At 48.6% G+C, this 22,572-nt stretch overlaps 1 protein-coding gene across 5 annotated transcripts in view; it reads left to right on the top strand.

Annotated features, from left to right (window-relative positions):
* igsf21a (immunoglobin superfamily, member 21a) overlaps nt 1-22,572 on the top strand; it is a 486,169-nt gene that overhangs the window by 331,499 nt on the left and 132,098 nt on the right. For all 5 annotated transcript variants that reach the window (XM_079510219.1, XM_079510215.1, XM_079510216.1 and 2 more), the window contains exon 3: nt 1,706-1,827. In XM_079510219.1, coding sequence (XP_079366345.1) covers nt 1,754-1,827 — 74 coding nt within the window. In that variant the 5' untranslated portion in view covers nt 1,706-1,753. The remainder of the gene's footprint in view (nt 1-1,705; nt 1,828-22,572) is intronic.

Below are 22,572 nucleotides of genomic sequence, written 5' to 3' on the forward strand. Positions count from 1 at the left end.
CTCAATTGGATTCCCCTGAAATAAAGGTTACAAACAAACAAACAAACTCCAAGGAACAGCAATGTCCGTCCTAACCTATGTGACTATATCCAAACCTATGTGACTGTGTGACTATGTTTAGAGTACCAGTAGGGGCAAAAGTGGCGCTGTTGTGCCAGAAACAGAGAGAGAGAGATAGTGTTGCACTGTTGCCTGCTAATTACAGAGAGAGAGAGACGGAGAGAGAGAGAGAGAGAGAGGCAGGGGGAGAGTGGGAGTTGCACCACTAAGTTCACACGGGTGTGATTTTTTTTAAAAAACGTTCACACTTTTGTTTGTTGCAGCATTCCCAGCGCCTCGTACAGCACCACTCAACAAGCTGAGCCTGAGGCAATCTGCTTCCTCTGGAGGCGAGAGGTTATACGAGTTGGCCCGCAGTCATTCACAGGCCACGGAGAATTGTTTTCTCAAATAAAGACAATTTAGCAATGTCTCTTCGTGGTGCTGCGAGTACAGTGCGTTGCGCTGGTTACTAATCATAAAACGTGATGCTTTTATTTACCTCGCTTGTGAAGGGATTGCATTGCATTGACCAAGTGGAACGATAGCATCTTCCACCGACATGAGCAAAGAAAGACCTCCCGGCCCATCGACAATTTCCTCCTTCAGAGAGAGCGGTATTAGCGGTTCCATTAAAATCCTGTCGCCCCTTTTTCTTTACGTCTGTCTGTTGCTTCTGAGGAGGGGGAGAAATCACAGTCATTCAAATGCTAAGTGACTCCCTCTCTCCCCTGTTAATATTATAGAGAAAAGCGCTACTCCATCATTTACCACGCGGGACAAAAAAGGGGGAAAAAAAGAGAAAAACCCAGTCCCTTGAATATCCTACCCCTGCTACCCCCCCTGCTACCCCCCCCCCCCTGCTACCCCCCCTGCTACCCCCTCTGCTACATCTGCAGTATCTCGTCACAAGCCATTACTTCTGCAGAGTGCAGACCGCTAGACACATACGGACCGCCGTGCTGCGTCAGTCTTCATTAAGACTTAACCATAATATGCGCGCCCGCACACACAGTGACACGCACACACGCACATGCACGCACGCACACACACGCGCACACACACACACCTATAAGAGCAAGTTTAACTGATTTCATTATGCTGGCAGTTTTCAGCCCCCACTCCACTCGCCTGTCTTTTGGACGTGTTGAAGAAATGAGCTTATCATGGCTGGTAAATGGATCAATGGCATAATTGTGGGCAAGAGCACTGTCTTCGCCTCCGGCCAAAAATGTTCTGCTATATTAACCCATTCAGGCCTGACGTCGAAATTTAAAAAAAAAAGTTTTCTAAATCATGACAATTTTCGGAAAGATTTGAGGCACATTTTAACGATTTTTCAAAAATAGCAGACCTACAAGCTCGTAGCGCGCCACTCGGTGGCGCGCTATGAGCTTGTAGATCTGCTATTTTTCAATAGCTAAATTATAACAATGTTTAAAACACCAAAAGGGGTTCCCGCCCCAAAATGGGTTAATGGTTAATGTGGTTAAACGCTAACGTGACATGGATGCGTTCCAGGTCTCAATGGATTAAATGGCGGCTAGGAACAGAACAGAAGCTTGTGTGGGATGGAGAATCTGCAGGGAATAACGAAGGGTATATGTGTGTCATTCTGTCATTGGTGAAATTGCCTTATTAATGTCTTTGCTCCTTTGTTCGACAGGTTACAGATGGAGGCACCATCAAGCAGAAAATATTCACCTACGATGCGATGTTTAACACCAATTACTCTCACATGGAGGACTACCGTCGACGGGAAGACCTTGTATACCAATCAACAGTCCGGTGAGCTTCAGCATCAATAAACACGTACACGCACGCACGCACGCACGCACACAACATACATATACACACACGCACGCGCACGCACACACACACACACACACACACACACACAATTCAATTGAATTTCATTTCAAAGGGCTTTATTGGCATGAGAAAACATACGTTTACATTGCCAAAGCAGAAAGCACAATACAACAATACAATCAAAACAAACACTATGTACATTTGAGAGTCAGAATCTTCAATAGATCAATTTCTATGTACCAAGATCACTGGATGCAGGTATAGTGCAGGAATATAGTTATACACAATGATTAATCTTTAGGTTGGTTGTGTTCCATTTGATATCCTTCTCCTATCACAGCAACTCACAAATCTTGCTGCTGTGTTTGCACATTGTCGTATTCGCCCAGCAGATATGGGAGTTTTTTTGTCATTTGTCATGTTTTCAAAATCTCTGTTGTAATCTGGGGGAGTATGTGTCTCTCTTGGTACAATGGACAGATGGTTAGGAAGTGTAGCTCACACACACACACACACACACACACACACACACACACACACACACACACACACACACACACACACACACACACACACACCATGTAGTCCTCAGCAGTGGTTCTCAAACATTTTCATGTCAAGGACATCTGAAAGTACTTTATGTCAGGGACCCCCCATTCATGATGTGTGTTGTTAAAGGAGAATGCCATGCTAGAAGGCTTTCTTACCTTTCTTTGTAGTTGTTACGTCCCCACCAAAGAGGTCCAGGTGTTTTTTTGTGCAAAAACTCCTTATTGGCTATTTCCCCTACCATAAGCCCTCAATGAATTGCATTGAATTGAATGGGGCTATGGGGTGTTGTGCTAATTTGCTTATTTCTAAGTAGTAAAGTGTGCCGCTTGGGATATTATTTACATTATGAAGAGAGGATATATACAAAAAAGCGATGGAAATAAGTGAATTAGCACAACACCCCATAGCCCCATTCAATTCCCATTCAATGCAATTCATTTAGGGCTTATGGTAGGGGAAATAGCCAATAAGGAGCTTTTGCACAAAATAACACCTGGACCTCTTTGGTGGGGACGTAACAACTACAAAGAAAGGTAAGAAAGCCTTTTAGTATGGAATTCTCCTTTAAAGTGTTTCCAAATCTTTTTCAAAACAGCAGATCTACAAGCTCACATTGTGTTGCAATACGATCAATTATTGTTTGCATGTAGATCTGCTTCTTTCAAAGAGCTGATATAGTATAGGTTTAACGTGTCTTGACCGACCCCTGGGGGTCCCCAGGCCCCCCACGCTGCGAACCAGGGGGTCCCCAGGCCCCCCACGTTGCGAACCAGGGGGTCTACAGCATCCATATAGCTGAGTTAGGAGAGAGGAATCAGAAGATCTCGGTTTTTCTCACCGGTGCACCGTGTCGACGTGTCACTGAACAAGACACTTGACCCCTAACTGCTACACGGGGGGGCGATTTACTATAATAGCGCCTACTGCTACTCCTAATAGCTATAGGATGGGTTAATGCAAAAGGACAAATTTCACATACAGTAATTCCATTTACAGTGACAAAAGAATACCCCAAAGGAGTTTGGACTAAATTATTAATTACAGGGACAATTCCTTTCAATTTGTGCCTTGGCTGCTTTGGGAAATATGCAGGAAGGGAGTGACCTCTTAACGTCAAGGTGGGGAAGTGCGCTGAGACGGAACGGCTGCTCAGTAGTGCACCACATCCTTCCAGAGCATCTGGCAGTAGGTCAGTCGGGGTGAGACTGTGGCTGACCGGGCCATCAGGGGTTGTTTTGGGTTATCGTCTCGGTCAAGACAGGATGAGGGACTCTAACTTGACTCACTCAACTCCTCGGGATATGGGGCTTATAGTTTTAAAGTCTCCATCCGACAGCTGGCCAGTAAAGTCCTTATACCCCCCACTATGCTACTGCATTACGCCTCTCCCCTTACCTCCAGGCTCCAGACAGAGAGCACAGCAGGTGCTCTCTCTCTCTCTCTCTCTCTCTCTCAGCCAGTTCTGCTCTGAGGCATATAGTTTTGCGGGTGATAAACTGGTGCACGAGCCTGAACCATCGTGGTGGGTGTGATGGCATTCCTGATGTGGACGTGTCATCAGTTTGATTAATGACAGCCCGCATCTACATGACAAATATAATAGTTTCTACATTTTTGTTCCAAGCATTTCATCTCTCTTCCACTGGGAAGGCTGCAGCATAGATCCATATTTGGGTTGTTCCACGCACCAGGATTGGAACCGAACCTGGGTCTCCCGCGTCGAAAGCCAACATCTAAACCACTTAAAGCCAATGGGAATTCCTTTAGCTCGGGGGAGATATTAGACTTTTAGGTCATCAGGCTCAGGCTGTGAGCCACTCTGCTACATTAGTACATTACCAACAGCCGCTGTGTGTCATATACACTACCTCCGATTTCGGTCAAATGTCCTGCTGGTAAATATGACTCATTCTCTTCCAAGGACGACTTTGGCGACTTTATGCTCCTGTGTTTGTTTATTTTGAATGTCAGCGAACACCACCATAAAAACACCGGAGTTGCTGGAAATATAGGCCATCGAAAAAAATCACATCCTGATCCGGTCCGTCTGTTGTTTACACGGAAATGCATTTATCGCCGGTGTCTTTTTTTCTGTTTTTATTATTTTTTTCAGCAAGGCATGCTGTTTTCAAATGGCTCTAACTTGGGAATGCCAAAAGGAATATCTTCCCCCCCCCCCCGTGTGAACATACAGTAGAACACGTGTCCACAAAGAAAAAAAAACCGTACATACCGGGTAATTGTAAATACACAGACAAATATGCACACTGTGGAGAGAGAGAGAGAGATAGAGAGAGAGAGAGAGGTGTATGTGTGTGTGTGTGTGTGTGTGTGTGTGTGTGTGGGGGGGGGTGTTACAGAGAGTGAGGGACAAAGAAAACAGAGTGAGCCGAAGGAGGAGGAGGAGGAAGAGGAATCATCTGGCTCTGGTTGGGTAGATTACATGTTTGAGGAGTCCTGGGGACTGAGACTGTCTTCCTTCACCCCAGGCCTCAACAATGCACGTGGCAGCTGAACGGCTGTTTCTCTCTGCCCATCCTCATCATCCCTCGCTCTCCTCGCTCTCCTCCTCCTCCTCCTCGCTCTCCTCCTCCTCCTCCCCCCCCCCCCTCCTCCTCCTCCCCCTGCTGCTGCTGCATCTGTGTGTTCAAAAATGGAGAGAAAACCTATAGCGTATATGACCCCACTTAGAAATGGAATGTGACATTCTGTCCCGCGTACAGTGCTGTAAAATATTGATCCTTTGGTTGTTCTCTTTCCTTTTGTACCTTCGCCGTACATGCTATTTAGGCCCATTCACATTCCCACACCTATGTCATGCCTTTTCTCATCCGTTCCCTCTTCTCTTTATTTTCTCATGTCGGTGAGGCTGGCCAGCTGAGCATGACGTGTCCACACAATCCTACTGCACACAGTACTCAAGGTCATTTTAACGTTGAAGTGTATAAAAATAGACCCAAATGGTCCACATTCACACTCTCACAAGTTCAATTGACACTGAGCGTTTTACTGTGTATACCACCCCTTCGGGAGGATAGCCACCGTTACAGTGTCTGTCACACTTACCTGCCCACGGAAAAATATAAATGTACACTTGCAGAGAAACATGAGTCACTGAAGTATGCAGACCTGTGTACTGTACGCGCACAGACAACACGGACACACGCATATGCATGACGCACACAAAGAAAAGGAGACGAGAGTCTCACTCACACGTAGCACAGGCACAGCAAGAGGGCAGGATTTCAAATGGCTCAGCGTGAGAAACAGTTGGATGCCATACTTGCACTGACCTGTGCCTGGCAACAGGATTAGCATACGTTAGGCAGGCAGTGAGGATGACATGATATTTATCCTGTCTTGGTACCATAAATAGAGACTTCTTATTGATACTGTGTAAGTTGATAACGGTTGACATTTGTGTTCAATTACTGTTGATTGTATTGATTGATTGATTGATTGAAGAATTTATTAACAGTTTGCAGAATTACAGTACATTTCAAGCACAAACTCAATACAAAGGCTGTTAACTGTGAGTGGACGACCCAATTAAGCATTACACTTGTTTCCAATAGGGTCCACCATGTTCAAATCATCAAAACATTTAGAGACGTACAAATAGACACTTCTAAAGACAGAACAGGAATTCATCATAAAGGAGGTAAAAAGGGAAAAGAAATATATACAGTGAGGGGAAAAAAGGGGGGGGCGGTGGGGGGATTCAGATTTTACGGGGGCCAGTTTCGAATTGCAGCCATCCGTAGGTGCCCTTTGAGAGCGGTTTTGAAGGAGTCAAGGGATTCGCATGTCTTAATGACAGTTGGTAGGGCGTTCCACATTTTGGTGGCATAGGAGCGAAAAGAATTTAGTCCCTTGTTTGTGCCGAATCTGGGTTGTACATGGTTCGTTGCACTCCCTCTGGTGTTGTGGGTGTGGACTTCGTTAACATTAAGGAAGTATCTAGACAGGTACATGGGTATCTTGGTGGTGTATCGAATCTTGTGGACCAGACCCATTGCAAGATGCTGTACTCTGTCGTCGACCCTAAGCCATTCCAGCCTGTCGAAGTGGGCAGGGGTGAGGTGGGTTCGGGGGGCTAGATCAAGTAGGAGCCTGACCAGTTTGTTTTGGGAAGTCTGGAGCCTGGTTTTAAGGGCCTTTGAGGTGCTGTGGTACCAGGAGGTGCATGCATAGTCAAAGAAACCCTGTACAAGGGCTCCTGTTAAGGTCTTCAAGGTGTTTTTGTTGACCAGTGAGGAGATCCTGTAGAGGAATCTTGTTCTATGGTTGACTTTTTTGATTACGTTGGTGGCCATTTTATCACCGGAAAGATTAGCCTCCAGGATGGAACCTAGGTAGGTAATTTCATCTTTACGTGTGATAACATTGTCACCCACTCTAACCAAGAAGCCATTTGCCTTGCTGAGATTACTAATAGAGCCAAAGAGAATGGATTCAGTTTTTCCCAGGTGTAAAGATAGTTTGTTATCAGCGAGCCAGGTGCAGATTCTACCGAGTTCAGAGCTGAGGGCATTTTCAACCTGCAGTTTGTCCCTGTCCGAGACCAGCAGTGCTGAGTCATCTGCGAACAGGAACAAGTTGCAGTCACAAGCTGAAGTCATGTCGTTTACATATATTAGGAACAGTAGAGGCCCTAGTATGCTTCCTTGTGGAACGCCACAGCTCACTGGGAGGGGGGGGGACAGTGTTCCGTTCACTTCCACCATCTGTTCTCTCCCCTCCAGGTAGGATTGCATCCAGCTCACTGATGTGCTATCGAAACCAATTGCTTTTAGCTTGTTAACCAGTATGGAGTGGTTCACGGTGTCAAAAGCCTTTTGGAGGTCCAGCATGACCATGCCGCAGTATTTGCCAGCGTCCACCTCTTGTTTGATGTGGTCGCTCAAATAGAGAAGGCATGTGTCAGTGGAGTGGGATGTTCTGAAGCCAGATTGGAACTCGTACAATAATTTATTAGTGGCAAGATACTTTTCAACCTGTTCATAGACTATTTTTTCCATCACTTTCTCATACATAAATACCACACTTCCTTGTCACAAACGCTGAGGAAGGCCATACAGGCCAAAACGCGTACGTTTTCAGTCTCAGAGGTAAATAAAATCATGTAAAAGGACATACAATGAGTGCTGGCATTTTCTTCACCTGAACTTATATCTTCGAGCCTTGCACCTAGAAGGATTTTGTTTGAACCTGGAGTGCTGCGGGTTGTCTGCTACGGCAGTACTTTTCTTTCAGGCAGTGAGGATGGAATAGGGACTGCATAGTCGCACTAGATCTGTCTGAAGGAACTCTTTCTGACAGATCTCTTTGTCAGGATGTCCATGGGTGTAGCTCGGCACTACTTAGTGGTCTGCAGGGCATTCTAGCCCCTCCAAACAATAGCAACATTTCAACGTCTTGTGTGTGACATTTGCAGCACACTTGGGGGCAATGTGGTGGCCACGAGGGCCCCATGAGGGCCCCTAAGCAATGTGGTGGCCACGAGGGCCCCATGAGGGCCCCTAAGCAATGTCGTGGCCACGAGGGCTCCTGTGGTGGCCACGAGGGCCCCTAAGCAATGTGGTGGCCACGAGGGCCCCTAAGCAATGTGGTGGCCACGAGGGCCCCACGAGGGCCCCTAAGCAATGTGGTGGCCACAAGGGCCCCATGAGGGCCCCTAAGCAATGTGGTGGCCACGAGGGCCCCATGAGGGCCCCTAAGCAATGTGGTGGCCACGAGGGCCCCTAAGCAGGGGGCAATGTGGTGGCCACGAGGGCCCCTAAGCAGGGGGCAATGTGGTGGCCACGAGAGCCCCTAAGCAGGGGGCAATGTTGTGGCCACGAGGGCCCCTAAGCAATGTGGTGGCCACGAGGGCCCCTAAGCAGGGGGCAATGTGGTGGCCACGAGGGCCCCTAAGCAGGGGGCAATGTGGTGGCCACGAGGGCCCCTAAGCAGGGGGCAATGTGGTGGCCACGAGGGCCCCTAAGCAGGGGGCAATGTGGTGGCCACGAGGGCCCCTAAGCAAAGTGGTGGCCACGAGGGCCCCTAAGCAATGTTGTGGCCACGAGGGCCCCTAAGCAATGTGGTGGCCACGAGGGCCCCTAAGCAGGGGGCAATGTGGTGGCCACGAGGGCCCCTAAGCAGGGGGCAATGTGGTGGCCACGAGGGCCCCTAGGGGGCAATGTGGTGGCCACGAGGGCCCCTAGGGGGCAATGTGGTGGCCACGAGGGCCCCTAGGGGGCAATGTGGTGGCCACGAGGGCCCCTAAGCAATGTGGTGGCCACGAGGGCCCCTAAGCAATGTGGTGGCCACGAGGGCCCCTAAGCAATGTGGTGGCCACGAGGGCCCCTAGGGGGCAATGTGGTGGCCACGAGGGCCCCTAGGGGGCAATGTGGTGGCCACGAGGGCCCCTAAGCAATGTGGTGGCTACGAGGGCCCCTAAGCAATGTGGTGGCCACGAGGGCCCCTAGGGGGCAATGTGGTGGCCACGAGGGCCCCTAGGGGGCAATGTGGTGGCCACGAGGGCCCCTAAGCAATGTGGTGGCCACGAGGGCCCCTAAGCAATGTGGTGGCCACGAGGGCCCCTAAGCAGGGGGCAATGTGGTGGCCACGAGGGCCCCTAGGGGGCAATGTGGTGGCCACGAGGGCCCCTAGGGGGCAATGTGGTGGCCACGAGGGCCCCTAGGGGGCAATGTGGTGGCCACGAGGGCCCCTATGCAATGTGGTGGCCACGAGGGCCCCTAAGCAATGTGGTGGCCACGAGGGCCCCTAGGGGGCAATGTGGTGGCCACGAGGGCCCCTAAGCAATGTGGTGGCCACGAGGGCCCCTAAGCAGGGGGCAATGTGGTGGCCACGAGGGCCCCTAAGCAATGTGGTGGCCACGAGGGCCCCACGAGGGCCCCTAAGCAATGTGGTGGCCACAAGGGCCCCATGAGGGCCCCTAAGCAATGTGGTGGCCACGAGGGCCCCATGAGGGCCCCTAAGCAATGTGGTGGCCACGAGGGCCCCTAAGCAGGGGGCAATGTGGTGGCCACGAGGGCCCCTAAGCAGGGGGCAATGTGGTGGCCACGAGGGCCCCTAAGCAGGGGGCAATGTGGTGGCCACGAGAGCCCCTAAGCAGGGGGCAATGTGGTGGCCACGAGGGCCCCTAAGCAGGGGGCAATGTGGTGGCCACGAGAGCCCCTAAGCAGGGGGCAATGTGGTGGCCACGAGGGCCCCTAAGCAGGGGGCAATGTGGTGGCCACGAGAGCCCCTAAGCAGGGGGCAATGTGGTGGCCACGAGGGCCCCTAAGCAATGTTGTGGCCACGAGGGCCCCTAAGCAATGTGGTGGCCACGAGGGCCCCTAAGCAATGTTGTGGCCACGAGGGCCCCTAAGCAATGTGGTGGCCACGAGGGCCCCTAAGCAATGTGGTGGCCACGAGAGCCCCTAAGCAGGGGGCAATGTGGTGGCCACGAGGGCCCCTAAGCAATGTTGTGGCCACGAGGGCCCCTAAGCAATGTTGTGGCCACGAGGGCCCCTAAGCAATGTGGTGGCCACGAGGGCCCCTAAGCAGGGGGCAATGTGGTGGCCACGAGGGCCCCTAAGCAGGGGGCAATGTGGTGGCCACGAGGGCCCCTAGGGGGCAATGTGGTGGCCACGAGGGCCCCTAGGGGGCAATGTGGTGGCCACGAGGGCCCCTAAGCAATGTGGTGGCCACGAGGGCCCCTAAGCAATGTGGTGGCCACGAGGGCCCCTAAGCAATGTGGTGGCCACGAGGGCCCCTAGGGGGCAATGTGGTGGCCACGAGGGCCCCTAGGGGGCAATGTGGTGGCCACGAGGGCCCCTAAGCAATGTGGTGGCTACGAGGGCCCCTAAGCAATGTGGTGGCCACGAGGGCCCCTAGGGGGCAATGTGGTGGCCACGAGGGCCCCTAGGGGGCAATGTGGTGGCCACGAGGGCCCCTAAGCAATGTGGTGGCCACGAGGGCCCCTAAGCAATGTGGTGGCCACGAGGGCCCCTAAGCAGGGGGCAATGTGGTGGCCACGAGGGCCCCTAGGGGGCAATGTGGTGGCCACGAGGGCCCCTAGGGGGCAATGTGGTGGCCACGAGGGCCCCTATGCAATGTGGTGGCCACGAGGGCCCCTAAGCAATGTGGTGGCCACGAGGGCCCCTAGGGGGCAATGTGGTGGCCACGAGGGCCCCTAAGCAATGTGGTGGCCACGAGGGCCCCTAAGCAATGTGGTGGCTACGAGGGCCCCTAAGCAATGTGGTGGCCACGAGGGCCCCTAGGGGGCAATGTGGTGGCCGCGAGGGCCCCTAAGCAATGTGGTGGCCACGAGGGCCCCTAAGCAATGTGGTGGCCACGAGGGCCCCTAAGCAATGTGGTGGCCACGAGGGCCCCTAAGCACAATGTGGTGGCCACGAGGGCCCCTAAGCACAATGTGGTGGCCACGAGGGCCCCTAAGCAATGTGGTGGCCACGAGGGCCCCTAAGCAATGTGGTGGCCACGAGGGCCCCTAAGCACAATGTGGTGGCCACGAGGGCCCCTAAGCACAATGTGGTGGCCACGAGGGCCCCTAAGCAATGTGGTGGCCACGAGGGCCCCTAAGCAATGTGGTGGCCACGAGGGCCCCTAAGCAATGTGGTGGCCACGAGGGCCCCTAAGCAATGTGGTGGCCACGAGGGCCCCTAAGCAATGTGGGGGCCACGAGGGCCCCTAAGGGCCACGAGGGCCCCTAAGCAGGCACTTCATTCACTTATGCATTAGACCAGCCATGGCAGGATGGACAGGCGGATATTTCACCGGCTCTAATCTTCAGAGTGGCGAATCTTCTCTACAAAGCTGCGCCGTTCCGACAGATCCATGCGTTTGAACGAGAAATTAAAGCTTAAAAAAATATGTATCCGAAAATCAGGGTTTGATGTCAGGAATATGTGCTGATTGAACTGTAGCAGACACCAATGGAAGTGATTTGTTTTTTACCAGCTGCTTCGTAGAAGCGGCAGGTCAGTGTTTACCTGGGAAACTTGCGACACCGCTAGTATTTCTGCTCTGGTAGACTGACACCGCTAGTGCCTTAGACTGACACCACTAGTGTTGCCAAGTCTGCATATTTCCAGCCTAACGTGGATTCATTCACAGTTGCTTGCCTGGTTTGTTTTTTGGAGGCTGCTTCGCTTATTTCTGTCACGACAGTTGCCACCACTGGCAACAAACCATAACATCCCATCGTCTGCACGGCATGGCTAGTCGCGCAGTTCTGATTGGCTGCCTCGTCTCCAGCCATGTTGCCTCAGAATTCTTTAGGGTCACTAATTTGAGCATAACAGCGGAGCGCAGCTAAAAAGTGGCATAACGTCAGCAGCAGACCCACAGATAATAATAATGCAGCTGGTAATTAATTGATTTAATCAATGTGGGCTTGTTTCTCTCCCTGTTCCCTGCACTGCAAGCAGGGTTTCACATTATTACACGTCTCGCTGTTTCAGGGACGACAGCGATGCAGTCTTCATCTCAGATTGCTCGGCCTTGCCCGGCTTTGACATGCAGATAACACTCATAATATCTCAGATAGAAGAAGAATCTTAGCATATCAACATGCAGCTACAGTACCGGCGGCGGCGGTGGCTCAGGGGTAGAGTGGCTGGATGGATGGTAACCGCAAGGTTGCTAGTTCGAACCCGGGCTCTCCCAGAGTTAGTGTCGAATTGTCCTTGCGCAAGACACTGAACCCCCAATTGCTCCTGATGTGCTGGTTGGTGCCTTGCATGGTTTCTTCCGCCATCAGTGTATGAATGTGTGTGTGAATGGGTGAATGTAATGCACATCTATGTAAAGCGCCTTGGATAAAGGCGCTATATAAATGCACCATTTACCATTTACAGTACGTACACAAACCAATGCTTAGATTATTATACGTAATCCCTGCATGGGACACTTTGGTGAGACAAAATGTCCCCGGGGATTCTTGACTTGTCAGGTGACACTTTTGAACTTGAAAGGCCCGATAAGGCCCGATCCGCCACTAGCAGCGTTGTGCAATTTGAGAACAGGATCCTACAAAAGATCATCTAATCTTCCTTGAAAAATGAATGCTGCATACCAAACACCAAACACAGCAAATTGAAAAATCTTGTCTCTTTCCAAATTGCAACCGTGACAGTTATACTACAGGGGGAAAATGAGTTGTATCAGATATTTAATAGGCAGAATGTGCATGGCGCAACAACCCCCCCCCCCCCCCCCCCCCCCCCCCCACACACACACACACACACACACACACATACACACACACACACACACATGGGGGGGGGGTTCACAGCCTGGCTGAAATCAGAAAATATGCTGCGTTGTGAGGATTCTTCCTGGCCTCTCATCCTTCCTTGGGATGCCTTCCATCATGGCCCCCGCTGTCATTTATCACCGGGTACTCTTCTCTGTGTTCGTGTGGATTTGGATCTGTGAATGCAGCATTCAGGATTCCGGACAACAGCAGAAGCTTTTGCAGCTTTGTGTGCAGCAACAACAGAGGAAACGGGCCAACATCAGCATTTACTAAAATGTAACCAGCCAGCACGGAGCCAATCACACCTCCCCCCGTGGCTCACAAGTATAGCAATCCCAGTATTATCCTCATCATTTTGTTCCATGCTTATTCCATTTTGACCTGAGATCAGATTCTATAAAAATGTCTTCTAAAAATCCTGACAGTTTTCTGAAAAAGCCATGTTTCTATGTCAGTCGTTCTTGGATTAAAAAAATAAATAGCAGACCTACAAGCTCATAGCGCGCCACTCGGTGGCGCGCTATGAGCTTGTAGATCTGCTATTTTTCAATAGCTAAAGCATAACATAATGCTAACACCAAAAGGGGTTCCCGCCCAAAATGGGTTATTCCTCAAGGAAGCACGGGGCGATTACACACACCTCTCTGTACATCCCGGTCCCGTAGGCGATCCGTCTCTGGATTCCACATATACTTGCTGTATACTTAAAGGGGCAATTTACCCATAATTCATCCCAGCTGTATTTTGTCCTGCAGACTTCAATGTCACACGTTCTCTCCAGGGAAGTGTTTCACTGCAGTCTATAAGACTTCAATGTCACACGTTCTCTCCAGGGAAGTGTTTCACTACAGTCTATAAGACTTCAATGTCACACGTTCTCTCCAGGGAAGTGTTTCACTACAGTCTATAAGACTTCAATGTCACACGTTCTCTCCAGGGAAGTGTTTCACTACAGTCTATAAGACTTCAATGTCACACGTTCTCTCCAGGGAAGTGTTTCACTACAGTCTATAAGACTTCAATGTCACACGTTCTCTCCAGGGAAGTGTTTCACTACAGTCTAGAAGACTTCAATGTCACACGTTCTCTCCAGGGAAGTGTTTCACTACAGTCTAGAAGTCTCAATGTCACACGTTCTCTCCAGGGAAGTGTTTCACTACAGTCTATAAGACTTCAATGTCACACGTTCTCTCCAGGGAAGTGTTTCACTACAGTCTAGAAGTCTCAATGTCACACGTTCTCTCCAGGGAAGTGTTTCACTACAGTCTAGAAGTCTCAATGTCACACGTTCTCTCCAGGGAAGTGTTTCACTACAGTCTATAAGACTTCAATGTCACACGTTCTCTCCAGGGAAGTGTTTCACTACAGTCTATAAGACTTCAATGTCACACGTTCTCTCCAGGGAAGTGTTTCACTACAGTCTAGAAGTCTCAATGTCACACGTTCTCTCCAGGGAAGTGTTTCACTACAGTCTAGAAGTCTATAGTTTGATACTTGTTGTATAACGTGTTGTTTTTCCACCATTTATTAACCAATTAAATTGAAGCTGTTATATATCCAAAGTATAGTAACATTCAGAGGATTGAGGCCATGCTCTGTGTGTGTGTGTGTGTGTGTGTGTGTGTGTGTGTGTGTGTGTGTGTGTGTGTGTGTGTGTGTGTGTGTGTGTGTGTGTGTGTGTGTGTGTGTGTGTGTGTGTGTGTGTGTGTGTGTGTGTGTGTGTGTGTGCGTGCGTGCGTGCGTGCGTGCGTGCGTGCGTGCGTGCGTGCGTGCGTGCGTGCGTGCGTGCGTGCGTGCGTGCGTGCGTGCGTGCGTGCGTGCGTGCGTGCGTGCGTGCGTGCGTGCGTGCGTGCGTGCGTGTGCGTCAAGGTCAAGGTAAACTTTATTGTCCACGAGGGAAATTTGTTTTGGGCTTTCACCCCAGCTACAGCCACACATAAAACATCAATGACAAACAAAATACATTACAGAGGAAGACACAACATTACACAATTGCACACATGATGTGGATAATCTAGCCTCACACAGTTACTGCTGTTTCACGCGTGCATGTGCGTGTGCGTGCGTGTGTGTGTGTACGCGTGCACGCGTGTGTGTAATCTCTCAACCACTTAAAACCGTGAAGGCATCTGTGTCATTTTAGATGTTTGCATTGGCTATTCGAAAATGGCAGATATACAAGCTTCTACATATTTTTTTTTTCTTCTATTTTTGAAATCTTTTGAAAAATCTTGAAACTACTTGAACTACTGATTTAGAAGGCCTTAACACATTGGAGGACGGACATTACCCCATTTTGAGCGGGAACCCCTTTTGGTGTTTTAACTAAGCATTATGCTATACTTTAGCTATTGAAAAATAGCAGATCTACAAGCTCATAGCGCGCCACCGAGTGGCGCGCTACGAGCTTGTATAGGTCTGCTATTTTTGAAAAATCGTAAAAATGCGGCACAAATCTTTGAATATATATTCTTTCAGAGTTTTTTTTATTTCGACGTCAGGCCTAAATGGCTTAATCTAAGGATGGGTATACTCGTCCTATAAATGAATGGCGCTCATGACGAGTGGGCTCGTCTTAAGGCATTTTGACCTGAGATCAGATTCTAAAAATGTCTTCTACATCCTGACAGATTTCTGAAAAAGCTATGTTTCTATGTCAGTCGTTCTTCGATTTTTCAAAAATAGCAGACCTACAAGCTCGTAGCGCGCCACTCGGTGGCGCGCTATGAGCTTGTAGATCTGCTATTTTTCAATAGCTAAAGCATAACATAATGCTAACACCAAAAGGGGTTCCCGCCCAAAATTGGTTAAGGCCTTGCCAGCACTGCTTCTGTTTCTCCATAGCCATTAGCTTCTGTATTAGCCACGGCCTTTGCATGCCATTTTCTCGGAAACTACGGCGCTGTCCGTGGTTCTGAACAAATCGAGGTCATTTGTGATTATCCGGTGGTCGCGATTGGAACATTGGCATTTTATAGAGCAAGGATTGGCCTGTTTTAGCTCGCTAGCATTAGCATTAATTTAGCATCCAAGATGGAACCCAAAACCAGACGCGCGTCAAACTAAAACAGATTCTGATCCTGTGGCACCCAAGCACCACCACTTTCGTCCACCAGGTGGCACTCTATGTGTTAATGGGTTGAACTCACAGCAGACTAGAGTGTGTTTTTGTTAAAGGGACATTTACAGGATTGTGTAGGCCTACAATAAATATATCGCTATATATAATCTATAGCTATTTTCAGCATCAAAGTATACAGTAAATCATGCTGATACCAGATTTCTACAGATATTGACTGGATCAACCATAGATATATATAAACTCTAGATAGCTCACCCGCGCTGTTGGCCAATGGAGAGCGATGTCGTTACGTGGCGGCCATCTTACCTCGGGCCACATAACATTGTGTCTATGGGGCATGTACTCTTAAATGACCATAACTTGCTCAATTTTCAACCGATTTTCAAACGGTTTGGTTTGTTATAAACGTCAGAGACGTCCGCATACTTATATGCTTTTATACGACGTTCATATAAAGAAAATTAAGCAGATAAGCGTCCTGATAATCATAGCCACGTTGACAACGTTTGTAATAAACCAACCCGTTTGTAAATCCGTCAAGATTTGAGCGAGTTATGACTGTTTCTGTTTGAGCTGCCATTGAACATACTGTACTGTAGCCCCGAAGTAAGATGGCTGCCGGGTGAACGACGTCAGGAAACTCCGCCTTGAGCCATCTAGAGTTTATATATATCTATGGGATCAACTATCAGAACCTGCCCAGTGCAGGATTCTGTCAGGATGACTCCCCTCTCAGTGGTATCAGAACCTCAGTGGTATCAGAACCTGCCCAGTGCAGGGTTCTGTCAGGATGACTCCCCTCTCCTCTAGATTGGCACTGTTTAGTTTCCCCTCGTAGCTGTTATGGAGGTCTTGCTCCAAAGTGGTTCCTTCCTGCATGAGAGATCTCAGATGCCACTCCTCAGGGACAATCGATTTCTCTTCAGCTGAGTGCTGTTTTTGCTGCTCCTGTATGGGAGCAATTTTGCTATCGATCTCCACCTGGTACAACTCTACATGAGGTTTTTCTGTCCCCCCCCCCCCCCCCCCCCCTTTTTTACTGTGTTTAATATTATTATTATTATTATTATTTTTGTATCTACAGTAGGTTGTATTGATGTTAATTTGTGTTTGCAAGGCTGTGGGTATAATGTTCTTTTTCCCAAGCCCTCACCTTGGTTTGGGTCGGTGCTAATTAGCTTTTTATAACTCGCTGATTAATGAGGCCAATGATTTCAAAACAAAGCAAAGGACAAAAGGTATCTAAAATGCTCAGAAAATATGCTGTGATGCATAATTCCCAGTGATGGAGGAAAAGGGGTAGGTGATAATGGGATGCTGGAGCTACAGAAAAAAGGGCAAGGGGTCGACTGGAAGGAAGGTTGGGAATTGGAAAAGAGAGAGAGAGAGACACAGACAGACAGACAGACAGACAGACAGACAGACGGACGAGATGTTCTGGAATTGATTCACAGGGCAGTTTGTAAGGGTTTTGGCGTGCAGTTATGGAAAGAGCCGCAGATAGTGCCAGAGCAGGTATGATGGAAGCCAAGTCTCTCTCATAAATTAGTATAATCATGGCTTGTGAAGTGTTCTGGGAACTGGAATGTAGTGGGGGATGAAATCAAGGGGATACAGGGAGCAATATTTATTTGGGATACAGGATGACCAGGACAGTATTAAATACACATCCACATTGAGAGGCAGTATATGGACTTAGATAGTAATTATTAATCAATGGTAATATTATGATCAAATGGGACTATAACTCCCATTGTTTCGGCTTTGCCGCGTCCGAACATGTTCACCGCGAATTAAATTGTTTAATGTTCATCTGCTTGTGACCGTGTCACTGTCACTGAGATGTCTGGCGACAGCCACTCTTTTCAGTGGACAAAGTGTGTTCTATATCTCTCCATTAATGAATTGTCATCTGGTTGCGTGTGTGTGTGTGTGTGTGTGTGTGTGTGTGTGTGTGTGTGTGTGTGTGTGTGTGTGTGTGTGTGTGTGTGTGTGTGTGTGTGTGTGTGTGTGTGTGTGTGTGTGTGTGTGTGTGTGTGTGTGTGCTGTGTGTAGTCTCAGAGTGCATGGGAGAATAGAGGTTTGTACGGTACCTCTTAACCTCCTCAACCCATCTTTCCTCAAAAAAAAAAATCACGGCCACCATACATTTCTGACAATCACACACACAGTTCACATTGGTGCCTTTTGATTGGATGTTTGACTAGATCTTGGAGGTGCAAGAACCGCACCCCCACTTCATTTTCAGCATAATGCAGCCTCGAGAGCAGAGAGGGACGCCCATGTCTATCCGGTCAGCTACTGTTCCGACGTGCTGCCTACACTCCCATCAAAGTATTATTTTAAGATTATTCAGGCTGTCGGTGGTCCAGTGGGAGTCAGCTGGTTGGAGACATCATGCTGGAAGCTCCCACACAGTCACCTTCTCTATCTTTGCCACCTCCGTCAGAATGTAGCTCTACCTTGCAGTATTGGACATTGATGAATAGTGCGGGTGTGTGTGCTGCAAAATTACAGTAATTCCAAATGCTTAATGGCATAGCGTTATAGTGTAAGTGGCACGGCGTTTCCTTACACTTGACTCCTCATGAAGGAGCCATACTGGCACACTTTAATTTAAGGGGTGTGTTGGAGTGGGCTGACTTCATATCAGAGGCTCATTGTGAGTTTGTTTTCCTTCCCTGTTCCAGTGTGGCCTCCTGGCCTCTCTTCCAGCAATGTTTATCTGTCTTCATTTATCTTATCATCAGGCTTTCTCTCCTCTGCATTTTGTACATGTGAGTGTCCCATTGGGAACGTGGACAACATAAACTGGAGGTTTATTGTTTCTTAAACAAAGCAATGGGCCGACATCAGCAATGGGCCGACATCAGCATTTGCCATAATCCAGTCAGCCAGAACAAAGCCCTTGTCCCTTCCCCCAGCAGTAAGAGAAATGCTGTTATTCTCATCATTTTTGAATTGTGTTTAAAATAGAACTATAGTCACTATACCCCCATTTCATGCTTTTCCCTCGAGAAAGCACTGGTGGAGGAAAAACCTCAGTTGATAACTCCAGGCGATCACTCTCTCTTTCTTATATATACTTAGTTTTTTTTTTTTATCCTTATTTACCCCAAGAAGGTTTACTGAGGACATGCAGAGTTCCTTGCTCAGTGAGCTATATGGCAGTGGTAGAAAGTGTGACCAGATTTGACTGAGAGACTGCCATCGCGCACATTCCAGCTTTTCACCAGAGGAGAAAAACTTCAATATGTCAATTTGAAGCTATGATTCCCTGCTTTCATATGACATGAAAAAACAAAAATTCAAAAAAATCCAATGGCAGTCCCTCAGTCAAATTTGGTCACAAGTAACTATGTTTACTCAGTACTATTTTGAGATATTTTGAGGTTTACTTTACTTGAATAGTTACTCCTTTTGATGCTTTATAGTTATACTTCACTGCATCCCAGAGACAAATATTGTACATTTCACCCACTGCATTTATTTAACAGCTTTAGTTACTGGTTACTTTGCATTGTAAAGGGGAAAACCACCAATCTTCAACATTTGACTATGTCATTAATATACCTTAGAGCTGTTGTGTGGAATAATAAAAAAGTCCCCCCATTCTGTGTTTCCTAGAACTGTTAAGTATGAAACAAATCATTAACATGGTGAAACGCATCTTGATGACATCATCAAGATGTGTTTCACCATGTTAATGATTTTTTTCAGATCTCCAGTTCTATGAAAAAAAATCACACCCGTGTGAACTGAGTGGTGTAAGGTTTTATATAGCATGATCAGCTGTGGTCTGACGTAATGTCTGACGTAATGAAATCACACCCGGATGTGATTTCACAACTGGCTTTTTTTGTGCAGAAAAAATGAGCATGGTTGCTACGGTCATCCAGTTCACCTGGGTGTGATTTAATTACGTCAGAAATTATTTTGAACATAGCAACCATGCTCATTTTTTCTGCACACAAAAGCCAGTTGTAGGAGTGGTTTACACCACTCAAAAAAAAATGATAAATTTGCCCATGACAGCTGTCCGGTGCAACAAGTTGCTCAGCTGGGGGTTAATTGTATACAAAATGAAGCACCTTGATGGTAGTTTTTGAGACATGAGAGATAACTCTTTCTTACGTATTCATCACACATTACCAGCCCAAATAGAACCGTTAATAAAGACCATATATCTGCAATATATGACATTTGAGACCAGTGGAAGAAAACGCTAAAAAGTGTGCTGAATTCTGGCTGAAGTAGATGAAGTAGATGGCGGCGGCGGTGGCTCAGGGGTAGAGTGGCTGGATCGCAACCGCAAGGTTGCCAGTTCGAACCCGGGCTCCCCCAGAGTTGGTGTCAAAGTGTCCTTGAGCAAGACACTGAACCCCTAATTGCTCCTGATGTGCTCGTTGGTGCCTTGCATGGTTTCTGCCGCCATCGGTCCATGGATGTGTGAATGGGTGAATGTAATGCACAATCTATGTAAAGCGCCTTGGATAAAGGCCATTTACCATTCGTTGAATGCCTTGAATACTGCCCTGAGGTGTGGAATTGATTCCCTTCTTAAAATATTCGACACTCAAGTGTATAGTAAAGAATGCAGTGCGAATAAAGCCGTATGCAGTCTGCATAATTAAAATGGAGGCAAATTCTCCTGAGTTGAAGCCACTGTTAGGATGAGACACCGCTGGTTAGGATGGGACACCGCTGGTTAGGATGGGACACCGCTGGTTAGGATGGGACACCGCTGGTTAGGATGGGACACCGCTGGTTAGGATGGGACACCGCTGGTTAGGATGGGACACCGCTGGTTAGGATGGGACACCGCTGTTAGGATGGGACACCGCTGGTTAGGATGGGACACCGCTGGTTAGGATGGGACACCGCTGTTAGGATGGGACACCGCTGGTTAGGATGAGACACCGCTGGTTAGGATGGGACACCGCTGGTTAGGATGGGACACCGCTGGTTAGGATGGGACACCGCTGGTTAGGATGAGACACCGCTGGTTAGGATGGGACACCGCTGGTTAGGATGGGACACCGCTGGTTAGGATGGGACACCGCTGGTTAGGATGGGACACCGCTGGTTAGGATGGGACACCGCTGTAGGATGGGACACCGCTGGTTAGGATGGGACACCGCTGGTTAGGATGGGACACCGCTGTAGGATGGGACACCGCTGGTTAGGATGGGACACCGCTGGTTAGGATGGGACACCGCTGGTTAGGATGGGACACCGCTGGTTAGGATGGGACACCGCTGGTTAGGATGGGACACCGCTGGTTAGGATGGGACACCGCTGGTTAGGATGGGACACCGCTGGTTAGGATGGGACACCGCTGGTTAGGATGGGACACCGCTGGTTAGGATGGGACACCGCTGGTTAGGATGGGACACCGCTGTAGGATGGGACACCGCTGGTTAGGATGGGACACCGCTGGTTAGGATGGGACACCGCTGTAGGATGGGACACCGCTGGTTAGGATGGGACACCGCTGGTTAGGATGGGACACCGCTGGTTAGGATGGGACACCGCTGGTTAGGATGGGACACCGCTGGTTAGGATGGGACACCGCTGGTTAGGATGGGACACCGCTGGTTAGGATGGGACACCGCTGGTTAGGATGGGACACCGCTGGTTAGGATGGGACACCGCTGGTTAGGATGGGACACCGCTGGTTAGGATGGGACACCGCTGGTTAGGATGGGACACCGCTGGTTAGGATGGGACACCGCTGGTTAGGATGGGACACCGCTGGTTAGGATGGGACACCGCTGGTTAGGATGGGACACCGCTGGTTAGGATGGGACACCGCTGGTTAGGATGGGACACCGCTGGTTAGGATGGGACACCGCTGGTTAAGATGGGACACCGCTGGTTAGGATGGGACACCGCTGGTTAGGATGGGACACCGCTGGTTAGGATGGGACACCGCTGGTTAGGATGGGACACCGCTGGTTAGGATGGGACACCGCTGGTTAAGATGGGACAAGGACAAGAACAAGGACAATTGTTCCCGTTTTGTGGGAATAAATCACGCGGGCTAAATGTGACCAGTAGTGTCTCTCTTTGATTATCACTGTTGACACATTAGCCGAGTGTGGAATACAGATGGGATCCCTAGGGCTAATATAATACTGATGGGATCCCTAGGGCTAATATAATACAGATGGGATCCCTAGGGCTAATATGGTGGCTATATTGCAGTGGTGGACAAAGTGCTCCAGTACTCGAGTCAAAGTATAAATACTTCTGGTTTAACCCATTTTGACCTGGGAACGATTCTGCAAATGTCTTCTAAATCCTGACTGTTTTTCTATGTCAGTCGTTCTCAAACACTTTCATGTCACTTTTCACGATTCTTCAAAAATAGCAGACCTACAAGCTCGTAGCGCGGCACTCGGTGCCGCGCTATGAGCTTGTAGATCTGCTATTTTTCAATAGCTAAAGCATTTACATAATGCAACACCAAAAGGGGTTCCCGCCCAGAATGGATTAAAAAAAAGTATTCAAAAGTACAAACTACACAATTGATAATAGATGAACTATAATTTCGTGAACGTGTGAAGTGGATTTTAAATACGGCTTAAGTGTTTAAATTCATACTGTTACTTTTGCCCTTCCTAGAAACGCAAAAGTACAATGTTTGTCTTTGAAATTTAGCGGGCACAAACTAAGTATCCAAAAATGCGAAAACTAACAAAAAGTAAAGTGCAGATACTTCAAAAAATATGATGTTCTTAAAGTACAGTAGGGTAGTAGGGTAGTACTGCTGTATTGTGGTGCTCTGCTGTTGCTACGTGTTGCTCTTATAGGTTAA

This window comes from Electrona antarctica (assembly GCF_951216825.1).
Source record: "Electrona antarctica genome assembly, chromosome: 9".
NCBI classification, from domain to species: Eukaryota; Metazoa; Chordata; class Actinopteri; order Myctophiformes; family Myctophidae; genus Electrona; species Electrona antarctica.